Here is a 25,981-nt window from a genome sequence, read left to right as displayed (position 1 = left end):
TGTATTTTTTCTTTAATGCAGCCTAAGATCACATTAGCTCTATTGGCAAGTGCATCGCCCCATGATCTCAAAGAATTTGACAAAGAACCTTTATTTGAAGAGTTTCAAATCTAGTTGAGAACTGTTGACTTGTTAAGAAATATCCAAACCTGTAGGGAATTTTTATGAGTTTGTTTTAAAATTTTTTTTTCAGCCAAATAGAGTATACATCTGGATGCAAGATCTCAGCAGACTGAGAAAAATACCCCCCAAAGATGACAGTTTGCAGGTTTAAAAAAATGCATTTAGAATTAAGGAGGGAACATAAGATTGAATAAAAGTGGGAGAAAGCAAGGTATATTACAGTGTAGTTACAAAGATTATGTGCTCCCTCGAGGGTGGTTACACTTCTGAGGGGTCTGAAAAAGGATTACTTTGGTATTTCAAAGGTGTGTTAACCTAGATGCAGAAGAACAATGGACAGGACTTTCTCAAGGCAAAGATAAACCTTTTTCTAAAAAAGTTATATATCTGAGGCATGACTACCCAGCATGACCTGCCCTGTTAGGAATTTATGATCCATCGCTGGACTTCTCAGATTTATTACAGAACTCCTTTTTCATCCACAGAACAAAAGTAACAAGGTTTGCAAGTGCAAAAGTATGTGGTGGCAGACAGGAAATAACCTACAGAAGGTAACAGGGGCAACCTGAGAAGGCAGCATGGGATCCTTTGAAAACTTTAGAATTTAGGCAGGAAGAGAATAAGTGTCAAATATGCATGGGAGGTGCTTATTACAACCATGTTAGGCATCCGTTCACGTCATTTCTATATTTCTGGTTTCACAGTTGTTTCCTTGTGAAGTGACATTGTAAGTCATTAACTACTTACCTATATTTTTCTAATTCTTCCTGTTTTGCGAATGCACAAAATCTGAAATGAAGTCTAATGATCTAACCTTGCATTTTCTCCCCCTATTTTTAAAATTTTCCAACTTTTATTATAAATTTATACATATTTATTTTTGGAAATTCGATGACATACAAAGCGTATAACAAGAGAGAAATAACCTCATTTTTCCTGGCTCCTAAATTCAGTATCTGTTAACCTCTGTTTGTACTTCATACCCATTGTTTTAACTATGTGCCAATTTGATAGATAAGGATTTTTTCCATCATTATGATTTATGATATACAATATTTAACCTTGCCTTTGAAGTAGAAGGGAGATTTGTTTCTAATCTAACATCATCCTTTTAACTTCTAAGTATTAGAAGTTTTTAAGGATTGATTCATTGTTTCCTAAGCACTTTGAAGTTTAAATTCAACCTGAGTACATTTTACAATATAACATATTAGACCAATAATCATTTTTACTTCCTGCTTTGAAATTTCAGTAACAGATTAGACAAATATTGTTAGAGAAAGGACTCCACTACTTAAAGTTGCTGGCCCTGACAGAAAGATTTATTGATTAAGAGACAGTGGCTGAACTGTCACACATAGACCTATAGACACAAAGACCCTCTGGCCTGGAAAGAAGGGGGCACCAGTACTTATCTACTCTTTCCTTAGACACTTTTATTTGGCTCCAGCTCATCCTGTACTCAGATTAATTTTAGGATCATTTTCTTTGTCCTTGATGCTATGACTATCCCACTTAAAACTATCTGTGGCTCCCATCAGCCATAAGACTTACCAAAGACCCTGCAGCAACATATTTCAGGACCTCTGCAGGATCTGCCCTTCTGGTTCCACTTCTATTTCTTCTCTGCACTCAGTCAGTCTAGACTACTTTCTCAAAGCATCTGGTATTATAGACCTCCTGTTTACTGATGGAGTTATTGCTTCTGTTGGGAATCATATCCCTATCTGTGACTATCAAATTCTGCTTCTGCCTACGGTGTCTGTGCAGTTGTGGGCGTTGCATGTTGTCAGACTTCTTGTACATGCAGGTCTCCTCTGCTGGGCTCCGAGTGACCTGGGAACAGGGATGGAGTTGTGCTAGTTTCCCACACCCAGGTTCAGAACTGCTTCCATAGTAAAGCCCTTCAGTATACTTGGTTGGGGATGAGTGAAGGACAGTATTGGTGGCATCCCTGGCTTAGAGGCAGAGTTGAGGTCTGATTTCAGCTTTGTGCTTATTAGCTGTGGACTTCTGGGCAATTACTTAATCAGAACATCCTTATCAGGATATGATAAATGAGATGACATGTGTGACAAGAAGGGATTGGTTATTATTAGTAGCAATAATTATAACAGGGCCTGGCTAAAATGCCACCTTCTCGCTGGAGTTTTCTGTGCTGTGGTTAGAGGTGGCGCCTCCTCCTCAGGAGCCCTGTGGGACCTAGTCGGCTGTGTTGGTTGGCCCTCATCATCTGCTGCCACGATTCTGCATAGCTGTCTGCAGATCTTATCACCCTTTTCAGATCAGGAGAACAGGGCAAGAGCAGCACCTAGGATTGGCAGAACTTGCTCTCTCTCACCTTAACCCAGTGGTTCTCAATTGTGGGTGATTTTGCCTACTAGGGCAGGGGTCCCCAACCCCCGTACCATGGACTAGTACTGGTGTGTGGCCTGTGAGGAACTGGGCTGCACAGCAGGAGGTGAGTGGCAGACGAGTGAGCGAAGCTTCATCTGTATTTGCAGCCGCTCCCCAGTGCTAGCATCACCGCCTCAGCTCCACCTCAGATGGTCAGGCATTAGATTCTCATAGGAGCACTGGTCCCTGGTGCCAAAAAGTTTGGGGACCACTGTCCTAGGGGACAATTAGCAATGCCTAGAGACAATGCCTGGGAAAGGGGGTGAGTTGCTTCTGGCATCTAGTGTTACAGATCAGGGATGCTGCTAAACATCCTGCAGTGCTCAAGACTGTCCCCCACAACAAAGAGTTATTCAGCACAAACTATCAATAGTGCCAAGGTTGAGAAACCCTGCCTTAGCCATGCCAGGTGTACCTACAGTCATAGAGTGTGTGTACTACATTTCTAAGAAATGGTGAAAGTCTTGGATTGTGGGACCGAAGTTGTAATTCAGTTCTTTAGAGTGAAATGAAATTGTAGCTGATATTAACTGAGCTTCGCTAAGACCAGGCACTGTGCTCAGCTCTCTGCACGTGATATTTAATCCTCAGCGCCGCTTTACAAGGTAGGCTCTGTTATTACCCTAATTTTGTAGTTGTGGAGGCTGAGGCTTATAGAGATTAAGTAACTTGCCTAAGTTCCCAAAGCTAGCAAATAGTAGGGTAAAGGAAGTAGTAACTTGATTAATTATTGAAGTAACAGGTACACATGGACTTTGCTATCTTAACAACAATGGTAGCAGCTGATACTTTTAAAGTATTGATTGTGTGACCCCCTTCTTGTTAAGCACTTTACAGACATTATCTTATCTCAATTAGATTATTTTATCCAAATTGTTATAATTTGCATAACAATTCTATGACAGAGTTATTACTGTTAATGTCATCCCCATTTTACAGATGAGGAAATTGAGGCACAGAGAGGTAAAGATGACCAAAGTCTCAGTGCTAGTCAAGGTGGAATTGGCTTTCAAATCCAGAGTGCTGTGATTCTCAAGCCTGTGCCATTAACTACTGTATAACTTACTCTCTGTATTGAATGTTTGACAATAACTTTATGGTTACTTTTTATATAAAATATAGTCAGAATTTTGAATTAGAGTTGATGAAATCAGGCAGTAATTTGTGTTATAGCAACTTTAAACCTAAGTTAAACATTAAGTACCTTTTATCTTGTGTGATGTAGCAACCCAGTCCTTTCTGCAAAGTAGAAAAAAATAAGTTGAAAGAATATTTATTATGGAGTGAGAAGATTCCCAGAGATAAACTCTTAAAATTTGGGGGAAATGGGCAATACAAGAGGAAAAATTCTTGAGTTAGGAACGCTATGAAGTTCTAGAAGAGAAATAGAAGCGTTTGTTCTGTTGCACGTTTCTGCATGCCATGTGCCACCCAAGCAATTTGCCTCCTTTGCTGCCAGCAGATGTCATGTCCCTCTATTTGAACTCTCTTCCCCTCAATGTAATTTAGTTTTCATAATGGAATTTAGTGGGAAAAGCAGGCCATTTTTGCTAAAACATATTTCTAATATAAATAAGGGATATCTGTAATTGTCTTAGAACCATAAAGAAGCTTGATAAGATTTATTGCTTCCTAAGCTACATAAGCTAGTGAAGTCTAGGAATAGCAACTTACTTAAATTATTATATTTGAAATTATAAGAAGTAAACAATTCATTAGGTTTAAGAAATGATATCTTCCCTGAATTTTTCCAGTCCGCCATCTCCTTCTCTCTTTCTCATTCAAAATTTTTTTTTTAGGTGAAAGACCAAAGAAACCAGTTCCTCTTCAGGATCAGACTGTCAGGGATGAAAAAGGAAGGTATAAACGGTTTCATGGAGCCTTCAGTGGAGGGTTCTCTGCTGGGTATTTCAACACTGTTGGCTCAAAAGAAGGTATGATTTTCCTACTTATAGTTATGATACTATTAAAGCAAATGATTGAAATATAAGATTCTTGCTCCCCTACTTCTCTCTTAAAAAAAAATTCTTGTAACATTTTAGTACACTTTTGAGCTCTTTGAAATGTTTGGAATGTTTCCAGAGTCAATGTGTATGTCATTCATTGATTACAACCTGAAGGTGAAAGAGTTTTTTTTTCCTATTAAAAAAAATAGGTACAGTCTAACTGGATGATTAAATGATGTAATGACTTCCATTTTATATTATATCTTGACATGCACAAAGTGCTCTCACACAGATTCACTCAGGTCATCACTGTCTCGCATGACTCACTGACGAAGGAGGGCAGGTGTCACAGCTGTTTTGTAGATGAGGCCACTGAGGGTCAGAGCCGCTCTCTCCTGACACTGGGACCAAGCATCACTTGTCAGTACATGCTCTTGTCTTGGAGAAAAATTCATTAAGTTCTCACAGGGTGCAATATAATAAATTCTGTATTGTTTACAGTAATGTATGTTTTTATGTTTAACATAGAAACTGGAAGAAAAATGGCTATGTATCTCAGATATGAATGGGAAGTGAACGGATTAACTCATAGGAATTATTAAGAACAAGATAGGATAGATCTTTTATATCTTCGTTTTAAAAATAACTTGTAAAAACATAATTACTATCCTGTAAAAAAATAACTTGTAATATAGTCAGTAATTATGTAATAACTATGTATGATGTCAGGTGGGTACTAGGCTTATTAGGGTGATCACTTCATAAGGTATATAAATGTCTAATCACTATGTTGTATACCTGAAACTAATATATTGTATGTCAACTATAATTAGAAAATAAATTCGAAAAAACAACTTGTACATAACAGTAAAATAAAGACTAAAAGCAATGCAAAAAAAAAAAAGCCATGTAAGAAAAATGCTTGGGGTGAATAAGATGGTTAAAATGAAATAACCAGAATTTATAAAGATCAGTTCAATGGGCAAATGATCAAAGTATTTGAACAGTTTACTCCAGATGACAGAAATGCTGTATGGAATATTCAAACTTATTATTAAGAAAAGCAAATAAAGATAACTAAGGCACTATTAAAATAACACACTTATTAAAATGTTTAAAATGACAATAGGGTTTGTGAAGAAAGAAGCGCATTAATACATTGCTGATTCTTATAATTATGCTGTGTTGTATATTATAATTAAATAGTAAGACTAGCTCAAGTGAATTGTCAGGTAGACTGTGATATGCTAATATATTAGAACATTTCTTTACCATTAGGAGTGACAGATTCAAGGACTGTGCAGAAATAGGGCAAAGACTAAAATCCAAAGTGGAGGAAGGTGCTGGGCCCAGGGTGTTGCCCAGGAGAACAGATGCTCACTCTCCTGGGATATCTCCCAGGTTGGCCCAGAAACCTGTCCCACCCATCTGCCAAGAGTAGTTCTGCCCCAGACTCCTTAGCTCCACACGACTCTTGTAGGAAATCAGAAAGTAGATGTGTCACTCTTAGAGAAAACTAAAGTTTATCTACAGAAGGTTACAGATACGTTTGACCTCCAGAGCATTCTTTGGCTTGGCACATTCTTAGACACAGCATATGCTTGGTGACTATGTATGGGGAACAGGGGTGTTATAGGACCCAGGTGCCTGATGGAACTGGGGGCCTGGTATGGCCATTGCCTGTCCTTAGACCAGCCAGCTTGAGTCCTTGAGCCAGGGCACCTACAATGTTGTCTTCATTGCTTTTCTGACTCTCTCTTTAGCCATTCTTTCATGGCTGACCATGACATATTGTTTCTTTGATATGTTAATTTGGTAGTGTAGGTTGCTGTCTTGCTGGTATTAGAGTGGTATCTTTCAAGGTGAACTTATATCTTTCTGCTCAAATCTACTTGTGTTCCTTTCACAATTTAACTTTCAGTATATAATTTGATTTCTCTTGTTTCCAGATTCTTATGGGGAAACCTTACTGAGTTCTGACAGCAGGGGATATGAGGGTTAATAAGAAGTTTACGTGGAATAATTATGTCTATTTGAGCAGTGAGATGGAAGTAGCTAGGAGTTTGTGGTTATCAGGACTTTCATATCCAACATGTTATTTATTTACTTATAAACCAAAATACTATCTAGGATTGTAATGTTCTAAACTCTTTTCTTTCGAGGATGGACACCCTCTTCCTTTGTGTCTTCACGGCAGAACAGAGCAGACAAATCTGTTCTTGGTCCAGAGGATTTTATGGATGAAGAGGTGGGTGTGCAGAACCTTAATTGCCAGTTACATGGTAGGATGCTTGTAGCTGGTTGTTGTAGTGCCTTATCTCTCCCCAGAAAGTTCAGGGTCTGATTTCCTCATTGTAAGGCTTTATCTCTTAGGCATTTAGACTATAGTGCCCTGTACATCAATGGATTCTTATTCACTGGAGTAGTGTCTTATGCTGGGGCCAGTTTCTAAAGTCAGGAGTGTAAAGGGAAAGTCACATACAGGCGCACCTTGGAGATGCTACGAATTGGTTCCAGACCACTGCAATAAAGTGAGTCACACAAATTTTTGTTTTCCCAGTACATTTAAAAGTTATATTTATACCGTACTGTGGTCTGTTAAGTGCGCAATAGCATTATTTCTAAAAAAAAAAAAACAAAAGTACCTACCTTAATTAAAAAATACTTTATTGCTAAAAACTGCTATACATCATTTGAGCCTGTTAGAAAAATGGTGCCGATGGAGTTACCCTAAGCAGGGTTGCCACAAACTTTTAATTTGTAAAAACACAACACCTACAAAACATAATAAAGCAAAGCGTAATTAAACAAGGTACCTGTAGAGTCAAATCTACTAGAAAAAGCCCCAGTTGCCCTAAAAGTGCGGTACCATGGAGCCAGGGTGCAGCCTTCCACAATAGCTCTTATGTACACTGTAGTTTAAGGAACAATGAGCAACTAGAGAAAGGAGTGAAAGGAAGCCATGTGCAGCATCTAGGCACATCATTAAAGTGACAATGACTATTAACTTCTTAGGGGCAAATGGAGGCTGGTGTGTGTTGGGAGGTTCTAAAGTGGTCCTGCCAGCCTGCAGGGTGTGCTCCATTTTTTAAGAAAAATTAACTCCCCATTAGCTTAAAACCTAGTCATGGATTCATTTGTGATGAAGACGAAATAAAATGTCAGCATGCTTTCGGCTGCAGTTAAGGGGCAAAGGGAGATCCCCTTCCTATTCGATTAGCATAATCCATAAGGAAAAATATCTCATGTAACAAGAAGTCTAGATGCCAACGAGGCCCCAGATTCTCTTCTCAGTCATCTTCTGCATGTCAGCTTGTCCTTACACTAGCTCTCCTTGTGGCTGCAGTAGTTTCCAGTGGCATACCCAAGATGACATTATCCAGTGGAGGGAGGACTTTCTTCTTGGTATCTTTTCTTTAGAGCAAAGAAACCATTCTCATAAATCCTTCAGTGGATTTTCCCACCCATCTGCTCAGACAGATTGTTTTTCATGCTCATTCTTAAAGCAGTCCTTAAAGCAAGGAAAATGGGATCAAAATGACTAGCTTAGATAAGACATGAATCCCATTCCCTAACATTCTCCCGCCCCAGCCCACACACCCTAGGGACACCTCCTGAGGTGCTTGGTGGCACAGAGGAAGGCAGGTGCCTGGACAACCTCAGGGCTCTGCAAAGAAAGAAGAAAGGTGCTGTTGGACAGGCAGCCGGCAGTAAATGCAAAAGCACTGAACTCAGGGCCTGGCACATAGATGCTCAAGAATGCTTGTTGGCTATGACTCTAAGATTTTCCCCCTTCACACTGACCTTTGAAATATTGTCTGAGAAGAACTTAATCGTCCTGTTTTCCTAGCTTGGTAGTGCCCCTTGTGGCCTCAATGAGTAGCTACTACAATGCCCTGTCATTGGCCACTGGCCTTAGCTTATATGAAGGCTCCAAAGTCAGTGTGTACAGTCAGTCACTTCTTTGATCTCTAACTCAATTTTGTAATTTTAGCTAAATGCAAATTAAAACCATAATGAGATATCACCTCACACCTGTCAGAAGGGCTATCATCAATAAATCAAAAAACTGTAAGTGTTGGCGAGGATGCAGAGAAAAGGGAACCCTCATACCAATTGCAAATTGGTACAGCTGCTAACAGTATGGAGGTTTCTCAAAAAATTAAAAATGGATATACCTTTTGACCTAGGAATTGCACTACCTTTTGACCTAGGAATTGCACTTCTGGGTATTTATCCAAACAAAACAAAACAAAACAAAACAATAATTTGTAAAGATCTGTGCACTCCAGTATTCACGGCAACACAATTTACAATAGCCAAGATATGGAAGCAACTTAAATGCTCATCAACGGATGATTGGATAAAGAATTTATTGTTCATATATACAATGGAATATTACTCAGCCATTAAAAAAATGAAATCCTACCATTTGCAGTGACATGGATAGGTTATTATGCTACGTGAAATAAGACAGACAGAGAAAGATAAATACCATATGATTTCACTTATATGCGGAATCTAAGGAACAAAAATAACAAACTAATCAAAAACAGACTCACAAATATAGTAGACAATTTGGTGACAGACAGAGGGAAGAGGGTTTGGGGGGCTGGGAGAATAAGGTGAAGGGTTAAAGAAGTACCAATTAATAATTGATAGTTGATCATGGAGATGGGGAGCACAGCAGAGGGAATGCAGTTAGCATTAATATGATGGCTAGATAGAGGGCCAGGGGAGGGAGGGAGCAATTGGGGGGATCGTTTTATGCACTATATAGATGTCTAACCAATGTACTGATACTTGAAACTAATTTAAATAAATAAGTTAAAAATAAAATAAAATAAAACTGTGTGATGGATCATGTTTAATCACTTTCCAAATAATGTATGTAATTCTGTTTGAATTTTTTTAAGGATCTTAGTGAATTTGGGATAGCACCTAAAGCGATTGTTACCACAGATGATTTTGCTTCCAAAACCAAAGATAGAATACGAGAGAAGGCCAGGCAGTTAGCAGCTGTTACTGCCCCTATTCCTGGAGCCACTCTGCTTGATGACTTCATAACACCAGCAAAGTGAGAAGAATTTAATTTTGACTTTTCTGATCTTTGTATCATTACTTTGCATGTATTCGATGATATTACTTAGGGACAGCTTGGTTGCAAGTAGGACAAGACTTCTTAGCCTAGCTTGAGTGCAAAGAGGGATTTTGCCGAAAGGATCTTGCATTGTGTTGCATGGAGTGCTCTGAAGCTCCAGCCTTATTCTACCCTCTCTTTTTTCATACTTCCTTGTTCTGCTTCTGGGCACGTGGCCTGATGTGGCAACCTCAAACTGTCATGGTTTCCCATGCTGCTTGACCAGGAACGTCTAGAGTCTATTTCAGAGGTCCAGTAGGGACGGCATCTGATTGACTTCCTCCAGTCAGTCAACTGTGGCCAGAATGGCAGGGCCATGCAATTCTAATATGGATGAAGGAATGGGTTCGGGCATGACAAGTATATGAGCTAAGCGGAAACTCAAAGGCTGCTTATTTCCTGTTGTTCTCTAATGTTATAAAAAGCAGTTCATTTTCAATGCCTTGTATATCCTAGATTATCTGTTGGTTTTGAATTGCTAAGAAAAATGGGTTGGAAGGAAGGACAAGGAATTGGTCCCCGAGTAAAGAGAAGACCACGCCGACAAAAACCTGGTACGTATATTGATTGTCGTTAATTCCACAGCATATTTTTTAATGGCTACATGGTTCTAGAAATAAAATTGCTTGGTCAGTGGTATTCATGTATTTTAAAGCTTTTCGTGTGTAATGTGCAATAGCTTTCTGGAAGAATTGTATCAGTTTACATTCCCACCAGCAGAGTATGAAACTGTTTCCTACTTCTTCCGAAACTGTGTCACAATTTAACATGATTATTTTTATTTATTCCTTGCGGGTGGTCTCCCCAGCCAGACTGTGAACTCTTGGCAGCAGCAATAATTTTTTTCAGGTTCTCCCTGGTGCTGGGGCAGTAGTGTTTTCTCATCGAGCACATTGTTTCCAAGAGTGTGGGTCCGGCAGGGCCTGGTGGAAAACAAATTCTGAGTGATCAGTCTCCTACCCCAAAGCTGTAGCACCTTTCACAAGCACAGCCATGTAACCTCTAGAGTGTCAGCAAATCCGGTTTCTATATTTTCATTTGCTCATGACTGATGCATTTGAAATTTCTTTTATAGATCCTGGAGTAAAAATCTATGGCTGTGCATTACCCCCTGGAGGCTCTGAAGGATCCGAGGTATTGTATGGGATGACTGACCTTTAACGTGGTAGAGTAGCATCTGTGGCTCTATGAATGTGAAGTTCTAGGGTTGGAAACAATTTTAGAAATCAGTCATATCCTATTACAGTTAAATACCCAGACCCTAAAGCTATCCCCATTGTGTCAGATACTATATTCAGTAACATGCCAGCAACACAGACATCCTAAGTCTGTTTAGATTCTTAAAGTGGAGTTGTTTATATTAGTATCATTCAGTGATTTGATTTAGTGATTTTGAATAGCAGAAATGAAAGTTTGGTAATTGTTTTGTTTGACATTAATCACTGTACTTGAAAATAGTATTTTATAGGCTTACTTTGCACTAGGCAGTGGCTTACCTTTGTTCTACTTTTAAAACATTGTAAATAGGATGAAGATGATGACTACTTGCCAGAAAATGTGACCTTTGCACCCAAAGACGTCATGCCTGTGGATTTCACACCTAAAGATGATGTACACGGACTGGCTTACAAGGGCCTGGATCCCCACCAAGCCTTGTTTGGAACTTCGGGAGAACATTTTAATCTTTTCAGTGGGGGACCTGAGGGGCCCAGCAATCTTCTTGGAGACATTGGAGAGAATAAAGGAAGAAAATTGGGAATTTCAGGCCAGGTAATAGTGTTTCTGTTTTATAAAACATGGAACCAGTGAGAACACCTTCCTTGTTACGGTTGCTTCGTGGTAGGCACTCATGATTCACTGACTACATGAAGACTTTGAAATGGTTATATTTTCCTTGGGATTTTTCTGAGACATGCAAAGCACACCTTCCTGATTTTCATATGTACTCCTTAGTCTCTGTTACCTATGTTCGTAGTGGAGTTTGTGTGTTCCCAGGAACGAACAGTTTTACTGCTTTTCCACATCCTTGTGAAGCGGAGCAGAAAAACCAGTTACCCCTTTGATTTAGTTAATAGTTGAATTGCAGTCTGCCTCTCCCAGTTGAGGTCCAAGTTTTACTACCTTTTGGACTATTTTTTAGTGCTGCCAACCCTAAAACTGGGAGCTGGGTGTAAGTTTCATCTGGGAAACTTGCTTTTTACCTTTGAGGAGATGGAGAGCTTTTACTAGTTGTCTGTCCCCTCAAATTGATTTAGAGGTTCTTTCCTAAATTACATTTAGAAAATGTCATTATTACCTTTTTTTTTTTCCCAATACATGTGCTTTTTCCAGTTCTTTTAACAAAAAGCGATGCTTGTTAGAGGCCATTTCTCACAAAGATTGGGAGTTCTTACAGCAGCCATTAGTGTAGTGTTGGTCTTCGGACCCTGGTCACCAGTACTGTCCCCAGCCACATTGAATGGTAGATGAACATTCTGCCTCTCTCCTTTGGGAGGCTCCATTTCTCCTCCAGCCCTGCTGCTTGTGTGTGTTCTCCACTCCTCTGCCTGTGCGAGGACCCTGGAGGCATGGCATTAGCTTCTGCTCATTGTTTTCCAAAACACTTGAGTCTGTGTGTTAATCTGGGTCCCCCACTCTCTTCTCTCTTGGTGATCTTACAGTGCTAATGCAGTCTGTTCAATCACATCCTTAAAGTAGCTTTATCCTTCAGTGCAGACATACCCTAAAACCTGTAATTGCTGTTTGAAACCTGTTTTTGAAAAGGCTTTTGGTGTTGGTGCCCTGGAAGAGGAAGATGATGATATCTATGCCACAGAAACTCTATCCAAGTATGACACCGTTTTGAAGGACGAGGAGCCTGGAGATGGACTCTATGGCTGGACAGCGCCCAGGCAATATCAAAGTCAGAAAGGTAATTTCGTAGACCCGCAGCTGACCAGTGTAAGAATATCAGGGAGAAGAGACTGCTAGTTTGATACTGGAGCGTCAGCCTCCATGGAGTAGGGGGTTGTTGGTCAAAGATGCAGGGTGAGAAATGAAGTGGGGAAAAGAGAGGCCCAGTGTGGGAAGTAAGACAGAAATGGGATTTAGATCGGGTCAAAGCCAAAGCCAGTTGTCAAGACAGGGTCAAGGTCGGGAGGAGAAGGAGGTCTGGAATCAGGGAAGGTGCACGTGTGTGGACAGGTGCTCGTGTTGCTGAGCCGGCACTGGGTCAGGGGGAAACACTCCCAGCTGGAGGAAATGGGTAGGCAGCCGAAGTAGGCCAACTCAAGCAGCAGGTCAGAAGTCAGGTGTGATGACCAGGTGGTAGGAACACCGAGAGCCCCCAGTAAGATGGAGCTCGGCACACAGCCTGTCTTCCTACTTGAGTCCCTGGCTCTTGTGGGGGCTCTCTTTGGGTCAGGAGATGGACATTCTTTCAACCCAGCTTGAATTTCAAGTCGGATTCTAGATTCAGATCCTCTGGTTCTAAATAGCATTTCAGTTTTTCATTTCAGAAAAGGTGCAGGGAGGAGATAGTGTGGCGTAGGTATTAGTAGCATGTGATTTGGAGCCAATCGGACCTGGCTTTGTATTGTGGCTCTCTCTTACCCAGCTTTCTGAGATCAGACGAGATCGGGTGCATTCAGCGTGGCATGGCCGTAGACTACTGGGTTTGAAAAGAATACAAAATTCCAAGAATATGAAATTTAATCCCAAATTACCCTACAGAATTTTAGGAACTTCCAGAAGCTGGCACAAAAGTTTAACAGGGATTGTGGGGGAAGATAGTTACTGAGCTGTGAAACCATCTATGAGGCTGGAAGTGTCAGTCCTACCCGCACTGCTGGGGGCTGTGCCTCCTTCGGGGCCGAACACCAGCTCATGTCAGTGCTCATGATGGTCACAGAGAAGGGACTTTTGGCTATAGAAAATGCAGTTTGTACATGTGGATTTTTTTTTGTATGTATGGATTTTTGATAGAACTTCTATGCTCATGACAGCCTTGGTAATGAAAGAGCCTTTGTCGTGGGGGTTGTCTCTGCGACCAATGGACAATCCCTGGCTCCAAGTCAGAGGAGTTGGTCATTTCCTTTCCTGAATTAGTGATCTTTATCTCTTAGAAATTCATTCACGAAAAAGACAAAAGTACCTTTTAATGTGTGCTAAGATTAGATTACTGGCCGACCTGGTTATATATACTGCCTTTTGTACCTTATTTTGATGGTTGCTAAGGAACTTGAGAGGTTCTCTCTCCATGGTTCTTCACCTAGTTTTTGAAATGACTCTCTCACAGTTATGATTTTTACTTTTATCCATGTTTGTTCTCTTGATGGTTTATTTGAGATCTCTTATCTCACAGAGTGTGTTCTCAGGTGCCCCTTAGTTAGGACCTCAGGCTGAGGTACTTGCCTTGGAGGGCCACGCCTCTGTCCTGGGCTCCGTCAGCTGTGGGTGGTGTGGGCTGGGCTGTCAGAGTCAACAGAGGTGTGAGTGCTCTATGTGCCATTGTTCCCTTCTTTACTGCTATCTCGTGTATGACATGTAGTATTTGTGTTCTTGGAGATAAATAAACTGGTGTCTTTTGTCTTATTCTAATCTATGCTTCTGGAATTAATCAATGACATCATTTTGTAGAATCCGAGAAAGATCTTCGATACGTTGGCAAAATATTGGATGGATTTTCCCTGGCTTCTAAACCTTTATCTTCTAAGAAAGTAAGATTTTTTTTTTTACTGGTTTAGTACTTAAAAGTTTTGCTGCTTTGTTATATTAACAACCGGAACGATATGTAAATTCTATTTTCAAAACTAGTGATTGTCCAGGAAAACATAATCTGTATTAGAAATCTCAGTCAGTAGCCACATTGTATTCACAACAGCTAACTGCTGATTTTTTAAATTCAAACTTCGAGTGAGTAGTTATTTCCACTAAAAAGGAATTATATTCAAAGCTGGTGGGAGGATGGAATTGATGAAATTTTAGGAGCAATGTGACTTATGGAAAAATACAAAACTTTCTAAAAGTTATAATGACCCACAGTCCTGACTCCTCCTGAGTGCTGTGAAGCTCATTCGCTAGTGCGGATGAGGTTCCCTGGGCTCTTTGCATGGGCAAGCGGAAGGGAGAGATGCCGTGTGCATGCGGGTAAGTCCCGTGGAGAACGCCGCATGTCCTTACAGATCATCCTGTTTCTGTGAGATTTTGTTGCAGCGTAGGCCAGGTGGTGCTCTTTAACGTTCATCAGAGTCATGTGTTCCCAGGTGGGTGTCGCAAGTTAGTTGTGAGTACTGGTAGCTCAGGGGGTGCCTGGCCATTTGCCTTGATGGCATCCTTTTTTTTTTTTAAAATGCCTACAGCACCTGGTATTCCTAGGTGGTCTCCCATCCAGGTACTAAGCAGGCCCAACCCTGCTTAGCTTCCGAGATCAGGGCATCCTTTTTTCAGGGTGTTCTACGATTTAATGGGCTTTTTTGTTTTTGATTCAGCAAACATTAGTTAAGTATCTCTTGGCTTGGCCTGTGGGTCCCCAGAACCGGAGCGGCTGGCAGTAGTGCAGCCTGAGAAATGATATTCGGTATTACGGTGGCTTTGATTGGTTTAGTGGTGATAGTTAATGTGTTGTAACAGCAAGCAGAATATTTTTAAAACAGTGTTGGGCACATAGCATGCTGTTGTTAATACCAGAAATATCAAATATGTCGAAGGAGAATGTGAGTTTTTTTGTGTATGAAAAGGAGGCATAAAAATGGTTGAACCAGAGGGCAGAGGATGGGGGAGGAGGGAAGAGGTAGAAAAAATAAATAAATAAAAAATAAAAAATATAAAAATAAAAATGGTTGAGAAGTATCCAGTTGACACAGGGATCAAAGACAAATAGGACTAAGTCCTGGCCCCCAAGTAGCTCCTGTTCAGTGATGGTGCCAGACAGACAAATTCACTGTAAGGCGGAGTGTCATAGTGGAGAGACAGGCACTTAGGGCTCCCGAGGTGCTCCTTGCTGGAGTAGGGCTTTGGACATCAACAGTTCAGAGGAGGGCTGTGTTCACCTGGCCTTTCACTGACAGGCAAGTTTTCTAAATATGTAGCTAAAAACCCAGTCCATGAAATGCTTTGGATCTGATGGGGGCTATTATGAAGTCGTGTGCACACGCGCCTCCTTTCTGCTGTGCTCCTCTGGACCTTCGTGTCTTGGAAACATGAGAGGGATTGCAGGCTGACTGGGGAGTCTCTGTTTTTCAGAGAAGGTGGTCAGGCTAAGGCGATAGAGAATGAGATTTTCTGACAGCGATAATACCAGTCTTTTGTGGGTTTTCATCATAGCAGGCGGTCGCACCAGGAAACCACTTGGGAACCTTACCACCACCTGGGAAGCCTGGGAAACTCGAATGAGAGCTGACTTTGTGGGGTGGTCCAGGCATCATATACTATTGTTAAAAGCCTCAGGTCGAGCCTACTGTGCCACTGGGGCTGACTGCTTCTGCCAGCGAGCATTCAGTGCTTCACTGGGTATGAGTTCAGAGTTTCAGGTAGCTGACAAATCTAGAAAACAGCTTAAATAGGACTGTCCATTAATATGTGTTGTTAGACCAAGAGCAAGGGAGACCATTTATTTTAGTGCAATAATTTAAAAAAATCTAACACTTTTTAAAAACTTATCCGTTCTGCTCTCATTAGTACCTACCTGAGCTCCCCAAATATATTTCAATTTTAGTTCAGTCAGATTTTGAATTAAAAATACTTCGGATCAAAAAATAAGTCCTGAAGTTCCAATTTGGAACTGAAACAGAACCAGAAAAAAAATTCAGAATTTTTAAAAGTAACTTATTTAAAGTTATTATTTTTTTCTATGCCTTGAATCATACTTTTCTAAATTTTCTCACTTACAGTGGGCCAGGACATTGTGCTAACTATTGTTATCGTTCTTGTTCTGTTCATATTTAACACGCATGTTAGCATCTCTGTATAGAAGTGAGCAGGGGTGGTATTAAAGATGTCTAGTTATTAGAACAGTATGGTTCTGTTGACTTTCCAGATCCGGAATGGATGGTGGCTGGGCACCTGGACAGGCTGTCCCCAGTGCTACCTACCTGCTGAATATTAGACAGGGGAAGGCTTGGGTTAACAGGGCTCTGAGGTATCAGGTTTTCTTGGTTAAATCAAACCTGATCATCTTCTAGCCTGTATTTTCTGAGGTTTTTTTTTTTTTTTTTTTTAAGATTTACCCACCACCTGAATTACCAAGAGACTATCGACCAGTGCATTATTTCAGACCCGTGGTAGCTGCAACCTCGGAGAACTCCCACTTACTTCAAGTATTATCGGAGTCAGCTGGACAGCCAATACATGACCCAGGGACACACAGTAGGCACCAACTGAATGCCTCCAAGCGGGGAGAGTTGCTAGGAGAAAAACCTATTCAAGGTATGTGCCATGGAAAAGATTAAAGGCATTAAATTTATAATAATCTGAGTTATCAGAATCAAAATGGAAAGTTGTTTTCCTATTGAAATTCTTTCCATGATTTTGTAATCCCAAACTGGGGGTATAAAATTGTTTACCGTGACTAGCATACGTAACAGTGAATATTCTTTACTTCTTAAGACTTATTGCTTTCCTACCATTGGTTTATGTCATTGAAACTACAACCTCGTTAAGCTCAGGAGTTTTCAGATTTTTAATCATTATCCAGGAATGTGGTGAATGAAGACCAGGGACATGTGTACCTTCATTTTCTTTGTACAGCCTGGGAACATAAAATTTTTTTCTCAGGGGATAAGGGTACTGTAGCTCTTTTCCTGAGAACCTAAAAGGAATGAGTGCATCTGAAAGTACGGACAGATGTGGAGGATCCCCTGTAGGTTGGAGCAGGAAGACCCACTATGAGAGATGAACTTGGGCTTGCCGTGTGGGAGTCTGCCAGGTATTTCAAATAAAATAGACCCAAACATAGCTTGTGGTTCCCACTTCCTCAAAGTTGGTCTTCCTCCAGTCTTCCCCTTGGCAGTAAATGGTACCACCGGAGACGCACTGCTCAGACCAGAACGTAGAAATCCTAATTCTTAGCTCCTCTCTTTCCCTCCCTCCCCTATCCCTACCCAACCTATCAGCAAGTCCTCTAATTTCTACCCCTACGTGTGGGGACTCTGTCTACTTCTCTGCATTTCTGCTGCTTCTCCACTTGTCTAAAGGCCCATCTACTCTCACCTGGACTATTGCAGCAGCCTCTGATTGGTCTCCTTATTTTCTCTTTGTAGTCCATTCCCCTCAACAGCAGCCAGATGAACCAAATTATATCACTATCCTCCTTAAAATAAACCAGTACTTCTTACACTAAAGAGAAATCCAGATTCCCCACAAAGCTCTATGGGTCCAGCTCTGCCTACCTTTCAAGCCACATCGTATACCGCTTTCCCTTAACCCCTGCGGTCTGACCTCATGATACTCCTTTTTGCCCTCAACCTGCCAACCGCACCCCCGCGTGGCCTTTATGTTTGCTGTTTCCTCTGCCTCTCTTTTTCCCTCATGTTTTGGCTCCTTCTTTTTACTTAGAGAGCTTACCTCAAATATTTCTTTGAGGGACCTTCCAGGCCTTCCTTGCCCACCATATACCCTAGTTATCTCTCCATCCACTCCCACTCCTGGCTCTCTCATCTAAGTCACTCTCAATTGCATCACCCTCTTTTTTCCCCCCTTAGTCCTCTTGTACCAACCCTCTGGTGTTGATTTTTGGCTTCTTTAATGTCCTCTCTCACTAGTGAGAGCAAGATTTGTCTGCCTTGTCCTCCTAGTCCTAAGCCAGTGTCTGGAATGGAACGGATGCTCAGTGAACATTTGTGACATGAGCAAGTGTGTGATGGGTAGCTGTGCTCTGATCTGGGGCTCGTGCTGGGCAGGACAGTACTGTGGACATGGTGGCCACCACAGACTGGAGGTCTGGAGTTCGGCATGTCAGCTTCCTCATTCTGGGACCACTCACTGGCCCGATAAACATCCAAGTATTAGTCTCCATTTTTGTCAACTGTAAAATAGAGTCTCATTATTTTATTACTTTCTAGTTCACAGGGATAATGTGAATACAGATGAAACACTAAATGTAAAATATTCATCTCTAATTGAAATGATATTAAAATGTATATACAGAGAAATACAAATATATTTGTCTTATGATGTTTTTCATATCTTTGTATTATTTTGTTTAGGTTCAGCTACTTCAGTGTTAGAATTTTTGTCCCAAAAAGATAAAGAGAGGATCAAAGAAATGAAGCAGGCAACTGACCTTAAAGCAGCTCAACTCAAGGCCAGGACTCTGGCCCAGAATGCCGCAAGTAGCAGACCGCAGCCCTCCTCTCCTGACGTGGGACACCGCTCTTGGCACATGGCATCGTGTGGTGGGACAGCAAGAGCCAGCAACTTTAAACCTTTCGCCAAAGATCCAGAAAAGCAAAAACGATACGAAGAGTTTTTAGTAAATATGAAACGGGGTCAGAAAGGTGAGTGCTAGGCTTAGGTCTCCCACGTCTTAGTCAGAGACAGTGTTTTTACTATTCTGACCCTAGTCTGAGATTTAAAGTTGAAGCGTTCTTCTCTGCCAGTGTTTTGCTTCATCCCAAAACATTGCGAAGATTTCAGGCCCTGGCTCTTGACTTCAAAAAGGGAGAATAATTAGCTTGTGTTTCTCTCTATCTCAGGCCCCAAAGATAACTGTTTAAGTAGAGAACATGCCTTGGTGACTAATGCTAAGCCACAGACCATTTACTGTTGGCAAATGGTTGGCTTCTGTAAGTGTTGCATTTCACACCAAGAGATCAAGGTCATCTCCTACTTTATCTTAAATTAAGGTCCTCACCATCCAGCCCTAAATCATAGTCTAAAATTTGACTTACAAAGAGAGTTGGCTGTTGAACCATTATGTGGGGGAAAAACGTCACTCTGTGACCTATGAAGTAAATAAATATGGCAAGGCTGAGGAGAAGGCTTGCTGCTATACGCAGTACTCCTTGTGAGAGGTAGTCAGCGAATTAGAGGGGTTGGTTTTCAAAAGCAGATCTTTGTGTGCTGTGCCTGAACTCCCTATTAAGGATCCAGACCCCTAACAATTATTTGTTAAAAAAAAGAAAGGAGTGTTTTTCTGCCAAAACATAGGAATATAGTTAAAATGCACTTAATGTCATTGTGTAGGAGTGGTAACAAGTTCTTTGCTTCGAACAGTTAACCAGGAATTAATTCTCTGATATAAGTAGACAGAATTCAATAAAAACATCATTTTGAGGGAGTGAGCAGTAGTATTACCTGCCAGGTACCTCCCCACCATGCTCTTAAAAACCAGGATAAGGATTTGTCTCCTCTAGTGAAATCTATAGGGATACAGTGGGGCCACCAGATGTTCTCCTTTAAGCCCCATGTTTTTCCTAAGAGCGAAGCACTCTCCTGTTCTCCATACTATAGATGCTCTGGAACATTGTCTGGATCCCAGTATGACAGAGTGGGAGCGAGGCCGTGAACGGGACGAGTTTGCCCGGGCAGCCCAGCTGTATGTGTCTTCCCATTCGACCTTGTCCTCCAGATTCACGCATGCCAAGCAGGAAGACGATTCAGATCAAGTGGAAGTTCCTCGAGACCAAGAGGTGTGTCACCATCATGTCTCTACCTGGTGCATTTAAAAATTAAAACCCTGCATGGCCAAATATTTTAAAACTCTCAGTGAAAAGATCAAAATATACATGGCACTAGAGAATTAGAAGTGATTTTTATGCTTTTAGCTTCCAATGCACTTTAACAAAAATGTAGTAAAAGCAGTTTTATAATTTTGGAAGATTGCTTGAAAACTTTTAAATGGAAAGGCTGTCAGGTCGACTGATGTGACTTCTTGATGAAACAGAGTGAATGTCTTTTCTAGAATGATGTCAGTGATAAGCAGTCGGCTGTGAAGATGAAGATGTTTGGGAAGCTCACCCGAGACACGTTTGAATGGCACCCTGACAAGCTTCTGTGTAAGAGGTTTAATGTCCCTGACCCGTATCCAGAGTAAGTTGGATAAACCTGCCCTTTCCTCAGTGCTTATTCCCCCATATTAAAGCTAATTTTCTTCTTACATGCTCATATAAATTCTTTTTTTCTAGATGAACTTACTTGGAAATGCTTAGAGTTGCAAATTGTGCAGCTTTAACCTCTGTTAATTTGTTACTAAAAAAATAAACATCCAGATAGCAAACTTATTTTACATTGAAGATATGCAACTCAGATATGCCGAGTTATAAAAACTTAATGGCTGTCTAATTTGCCACCTTTTCAATGATGCACGTACATTTATATTTAAAATGTTACTTATGTTTTCTAATTCTTTATATAAGTTCAGCAGCTTCTCATTTGATTATAAACACTGCAAGAAAGCATATACAGTTGAATCAGAGGCTTTGTCAGAATTTTTAGGTATATAATTTTTTGAACAATGTAGTTGAAAATCCATATATAACCTTCGACTCCCCCAAAGCTTTACTAATAGTACTGTTGACCAGAAGCCTTACCAACAGCACAGTCAGTTAACACATTATTTTGTATGGTATATGTATCATGTACTGTATTCTTGCAATAAAGTAAGCTAGAGAAAAGAAAATGTTAAGAAAGTCATAAGGAAGAGACAATACATTTATAGTATTTATTGAAAAAAAAATCATGTATTAGTGGACTCACATAGTTCAAACTCGTGTTGTTCAAAGGTCAACTGTATTTTTTATCAGTGGAACATTTCCTTAGTGGAAATCCCTCTTCAAAGTTAAATCCTGGTTCTTACTGTAATAAGGAAAATAACTAATGAGTCCTCAAGTTACCCATTATAAATTCTTAAACTGTTTAGAGAAGTGAAAATATCTTAGGGGATCTTTTGAGCCAAGTAGAAGAGCTACTGATGAAAAACATGAGATGGAAAGCTTTATAGGAATTGGATTTGCTTCTCATAGTTGTTATTAACATTATAGTTACATATTTTCTTTTCAACTCCCAGTTCAACTTTAGTTGGCTTACCAAGAGTGAAACGTGACAAATACTCAGTCTTCAACTTTCTGACACTCCCAGAGACAACTTCCTTGCCTACGACTCAAGCATCAAGTGAAAAAGTACCACAGCACCGAGGTCCCGACAGTGAGTAGGAGGCTTCCTCAGGTCCTTGTGCTGAGTGTGATCTCAACCTCTGGCCTATTGGGAAGACAGAAATAAAGGGTCATCTAATCCTGAGGATACACATAGTGCTAACTCTCCTTCCATTAAGAGAATTGCTCATATGAATACCTTGGCTTATGTTATAATGGTCCAGATGTATACTGTGGGGTTGGGACTCTACCTCAGCATCTGCCACATCCCTATCACTTTGCACGGTGCCTGGTCTAAAGTAGGTTGAATGATGCTCTTGAAAGAATTAAAGAACTGTAATGAAGAACTTGTTGCTTGTTTGCTAATTCTGATATTATATCTATATCCTATGTTTCAGAATCAAGAAAACCATCCAGATGGGATACATCTAAACAAGAAAAGAAAGAAGATTCCATCAGTGAATTCTTAAGTTTGGCTAGATCAAAAGTTGGTCCACCTAAACAAGAGTCCAGTCCATTAGTAAACAAAGAGGAAGAGCATGTGAAGGAACCACTATCAGATAAGGTATTTGGAGCTTCCAGGTTCTCTTTGTCAGGCTGGCTGTGGCCTTTAACTTTCTCTATGGTGATGCTTTTTCATTACCCAATAGAAGAGGTCAGCACATTTTCTATGAAGGGCCAGATATTAAATATTATAGGATCTATGAGTCATAGTCTTTATTACTATTCAACTCTGCTGTTGGGTGTGAAAGGAACCACAGGCAATATGAAAACAATTGGGTACATCTATGTTTCAATAAAACTTTATTTACAAAAACAGGCAGCAGGTTGGATTTGGCCCCTGGCCTGTAGTTTGCCAACACCTGCTATATAGTCCAGCAGTTTGAATCGTAGCTTACATCATTTGAAGGGAGGTTATAAACTTCTCTGCCTAGAATGGCTTTCACTTAGCATCAACCATCGAAACAAAATTCAATATATTTGTATTGGAAAATGTAATTTTTCAAGCAACAAGCATTCTCTTTTGTGGAGACTACTGAGAAAAACATCTACTGAGTTTTTTAAAAAATTTCTCTTTTAATAGTTAAAAGTTGAACTTAATAAAAAGTTGGTTTTATTTCTTAGCTTCATTTACGATTTTTATTTTATTTTTCAAATTAACCTACATTAAAATTGACTTTTTTTGATGTACAGTTCAAGGAGTTTTTACACATATGTAGATACATGTACTCACTACCACAATCAGGATGCATAATTCAACCCCCCCGCCAAAAAAAAACTCCCTCATGCTGTCCCTTTGTAGTCATACCCCTCTTTACCCTAAGTCCCAGTCAACCCTTGATCTCTGTCTCTATAGTTTTGCTCTTTCCAGAGTTTTCTGTAAATGGAATCAGACAGTATGCATATATAGCCTTTTGAGCCTGGCTTCTTTCATTCAGCCTTTTGGGCCTGGCTTCTTTCATTCAGCATACCTTTGAGATTTATAGGTATTTTGCATGTATCAGTAGTTCATTCCTTTTTATTGCTGAATACTATTTTATTGTCTGCGTGTACCACAGTTTGTTGGTTTGTTCACTCTTTAAGGACATAAGGTTATTTCCAGCTTTTGGCTATTATAAATAAAGCTGCTATGAACATTTAGGTGCAGATTTCTGTGTAGACATAAGTTTTCATTTTCCTAAGGTAAATTCCTAGTAGTGAGAGTGCTGGGTAATATTTACTTCTAGATTTAACTTTATAAGAAACTGCCAAACTGTATTCCAAAGTGGTTTTTGCTTTAGGTATTTCAAAGCTCTCTTCTTAGATGTATATTCTCTTTAGGATTATTATTATTTTTTGGTGAATTGATTCTTATCATTATGTAATATCACTCTTTATCCTTGGTAATTTGCATAGTATATATTTTTCCATCCTATTAACCTAACTATTTTATTATATTTAAAGTGGGTTCTTGTAAACAGGTCATTGTCTTTGGGTCTTTTAAAAAATACATGTGATAATCTATGTTTTAATTTGTGTGTTTTTTTATCCATGATGATTTATGATGATAGTTCCATGATTAATTTTTTCTTTTTTTATTATTAGTTTCAAGTATACATTAATTTGTGTTTTGATTATTTGTGTTTAATGTAATTTGTTGATATACTTGAATTTGGGTCTACAGTTTTATTATTTGTTTTGTCTGTTCCCACTCTTTTTTGTTCCTCTTTTTCTCCTTTTCTGCCTTCTTTTGTATTACTTGAATAATATTTAGTATTCCATTTTAATATATCTTAATATTTTGTCTTTCAATTTTTTTTAGTGATTAGGTATTACAATAAAATACTTACCTTTTCGGTTTCCTTAGAATTGATATTTTACCATTTCAAGTGGATTGTAGAAACCTCATCACTATTTAGGTCCCTGTTCTCTCCCTGTTTTAAATTGTCTTCTGCACATACACTGGAAACCTTATCATTATCAGAAACTTTTGATTTTTGCTTGCAGTGGTGTATAAATTTTAAAGAAATGTTAAGAAGATAATAGTCTATTTCATTGACACAGATATTTGCCATTTCTGTTATTCCTTCGTTCCTGAAGGTCGTTTCTGTTATTCCTTCGTTCCTGAAGGTCGTTTCCCTCTCTCGTCATTTTCTTCTGTCTGAGGAACTTCTTTCAGCATTTCTTTTAGAGAAGTTCCAACAACTGATTTTCTTAATTTTCCTTAACCTGCAAATGTCCTGTATTTCATCTTCATTCCTGATTTCTTTTAGTTCTTTAAAAATGTTGTACCACTTTCTTCTGGCCTTTCTGATTTCTGATGAGAAATCTATACTCATTCAAATAATTATTATTCTCCTTATAGTGATGTGATTTTTTCCTCTCGGTATATGATTACGATGTGTCTGGGCGCAGATTTCTTTGAGATTATTTTGTTTGGGGTTTGCTGAGCTTCTCGACTCTTTAAGTTTGTGTTTCACCCAATTTGGACATTTCCAGCTGTTATTTTTTCCAATATTTCTGCACCACACTTTCACTCCTCTGTTCATTTTTTAAATTTTGAACCACTCCTCTCTGTTCAAATCAGATAATTTCTATTGATCTGTCTTCAGGTTCACAGACTCTTTCCTCTGTCATCTATATTCTGATATTGAGCTCATTCAGTGAATTTTTAATTTTGGTTATTGTATTTTTCATTTATAGAATTCCTATTTGGTTCTTTATATCTTTTATTTCTTTGCTGAAACCTTCTATTTTTTTGTTTGTTTGCCCTTATTCTTGGAGCATGGTTGTAGAAAAAGGACATTTTTGTCATTTTGGGTTGGCATCTTTTGATTTTTTTTGAAAAGTAAACATGATTTTCAATATTCACAACTTCTTATTTGTTTCTAAATGTCAGAGTTCTTGGTCAGACTTGAAAACACTTTAAAACAAGTCCTTGGCAACCTCCAGATTATTCTTGGTGACCTTGATATCCCTCTGGCCAAAATCTTGAGACCAAAAGGGCATATAAATATTGTCTTTTGCAAGTTGAGATTTTTCCTGGTTGTTTAGATACCAAGCAATTTTGGATTGTATTGTGGACATTTTGAATATTATGTCATGGGACCCTGGGTCTCGTCCAAATTCTAAGGAGAACATTGGTTTTTTCATTCAGTTTTATTTTGCGAAAGCAGACACTCGACCTAGTTAGGTTCAAACTGCAGTTGCAACCCACGTTCTGTGGGCTGTGGTTCAAAAGTCATTCCAGTCTTCAGAACCTTTATAGTAGTGTTCAGACCTTCCCTGCACGTGTACTTCCCAGGGCTGCTCTGGGACCTGGCTGGTAGTTAACTCCATGGTTCTGTTATCAAAGACTTTGGTTTGCTGCTTAGAGTCAGACCCATGCAAGCATAGCTTAGAGGGGAGCCAGAAGCTCATAGAGCACTTTATAGGATCACCCTCTTCAGCTCCTCCTTCATGAGCTTCCTGACACTTTGAGTCTGTGGGCTCCCTCTTCCATCCTCCAGTCAGAAACCTAGGACTTTCGTTTCCCTGCTCTGCCTTATACTTCCTGTGACTTTCTCTGCAGCTGGAGTCAAGTGGCAGGAGGATAGGAAGGCGGAAAAGCAGTGAGATTCAGTTCAGTGACATAAAACCCTGCTCGTGGATTCTGGCTCTGCGATATGGTCATTAGATTAGAAAGCCTTCTGATTGTCTCAAAAACCTATTGAGATAGTATTTGGGTAATTTTGCCTGGAAAGTCTCGGTTCTTGCTTTTTCATTTATTAGTCACGTAACCTTAAGAAGGTCTCTTCCCCTCTCTGGGCTATTTAATATTTTTTCTT

The 25,981-nt window shown here is 39.8% G+C and overlaps 1 protein-coding gene across 2 annotated transcripts in view; it reads left to right on the top strand.

The window, feature by feature from the left end:
- GPATCH1 (G-patch domain containing 1) overlaps nt 1-25,981 on the top strand; it is a 36,088-nt gene that overhangs the window by 1,423 nt on the left and 8,684 nt on the right. Inside the window, exons 2-16 of one of the 2 annotated variants that reach the window (XM_039888598.1) lie at nt 4,320-4,454; nt 6,629-6,714; nt 9,383-9,543; nt 10,063-10,160; nt 10,682-10,740; nt 11,134-11,376; nt 12,370-12,517; nt 14,224-14,303; nt 16,806-17,010; nt 18,789-19,079; nt 20,035-20,213; nt 20,486-20,613; nt 21,590-21,726; nt 22,073-22,299; nt 22,348-22,563. In XM_039888598.1, coding sequence (XP_039744532.1) covers nt 4,320-4,454; nt 6,629-6,714; nt 9,383-9,543; nt 10,063-10,160; nt 10,682-10,740; nt 11,134-11,376; nt 12,370-12,517; nt 14,224-14,303; nt 16,806-17,010; nt 18,789-19,079; nt 20,035-20,213; nt 20,486-20,613; nt 21,590-21,726; nt 22,073-22,299; nt 22,348-22,548 — 2,378 coding nt within the window. In that variant the 3' untranslated portion in view covers nt 22,549-22,563. Of the gene's footprint in view, nt 1-4,319; nt 4,455-6,628; nt 6,715-9,382; nt 9,544-10,062; nt 10,161-10,681; nt 10,741-11,133; nt 11,377-12,369; nt 12,518-14,223; nt 14,304-16,805; nt 17,011-18,788; nt 19,080-20,034; nt 20,214-20,485; nt 20,614-21,589; nt 21,727-22,072; nt 22,300-22,347; nt 22,564-25,981 lie in introns of those variants that run through there. The other variant, XM_039888597.1, reaches the window with a different exon arrangement.

Source organism: Pteropus medius, unplaced genomic scaffold, assembly GCF_902729225.1.
Source record: "Pteropus medius unplaced genomic scaffold, Ma_sr-lr_union100, whole genome shotgun sequence".
In the NCBI taxonomy this organism is placed as follows: domain Eukaryota; kingdom Metazoa; phylum Chordata; class Mammalia; order Chiroptera; family Pteropodidae; genus Pteropus; species Pteropus medius.
Note: the sequence above shows the minus strand (reverse complement) of the source record. Positions and strands in the feature narration are given on the sequence as shown.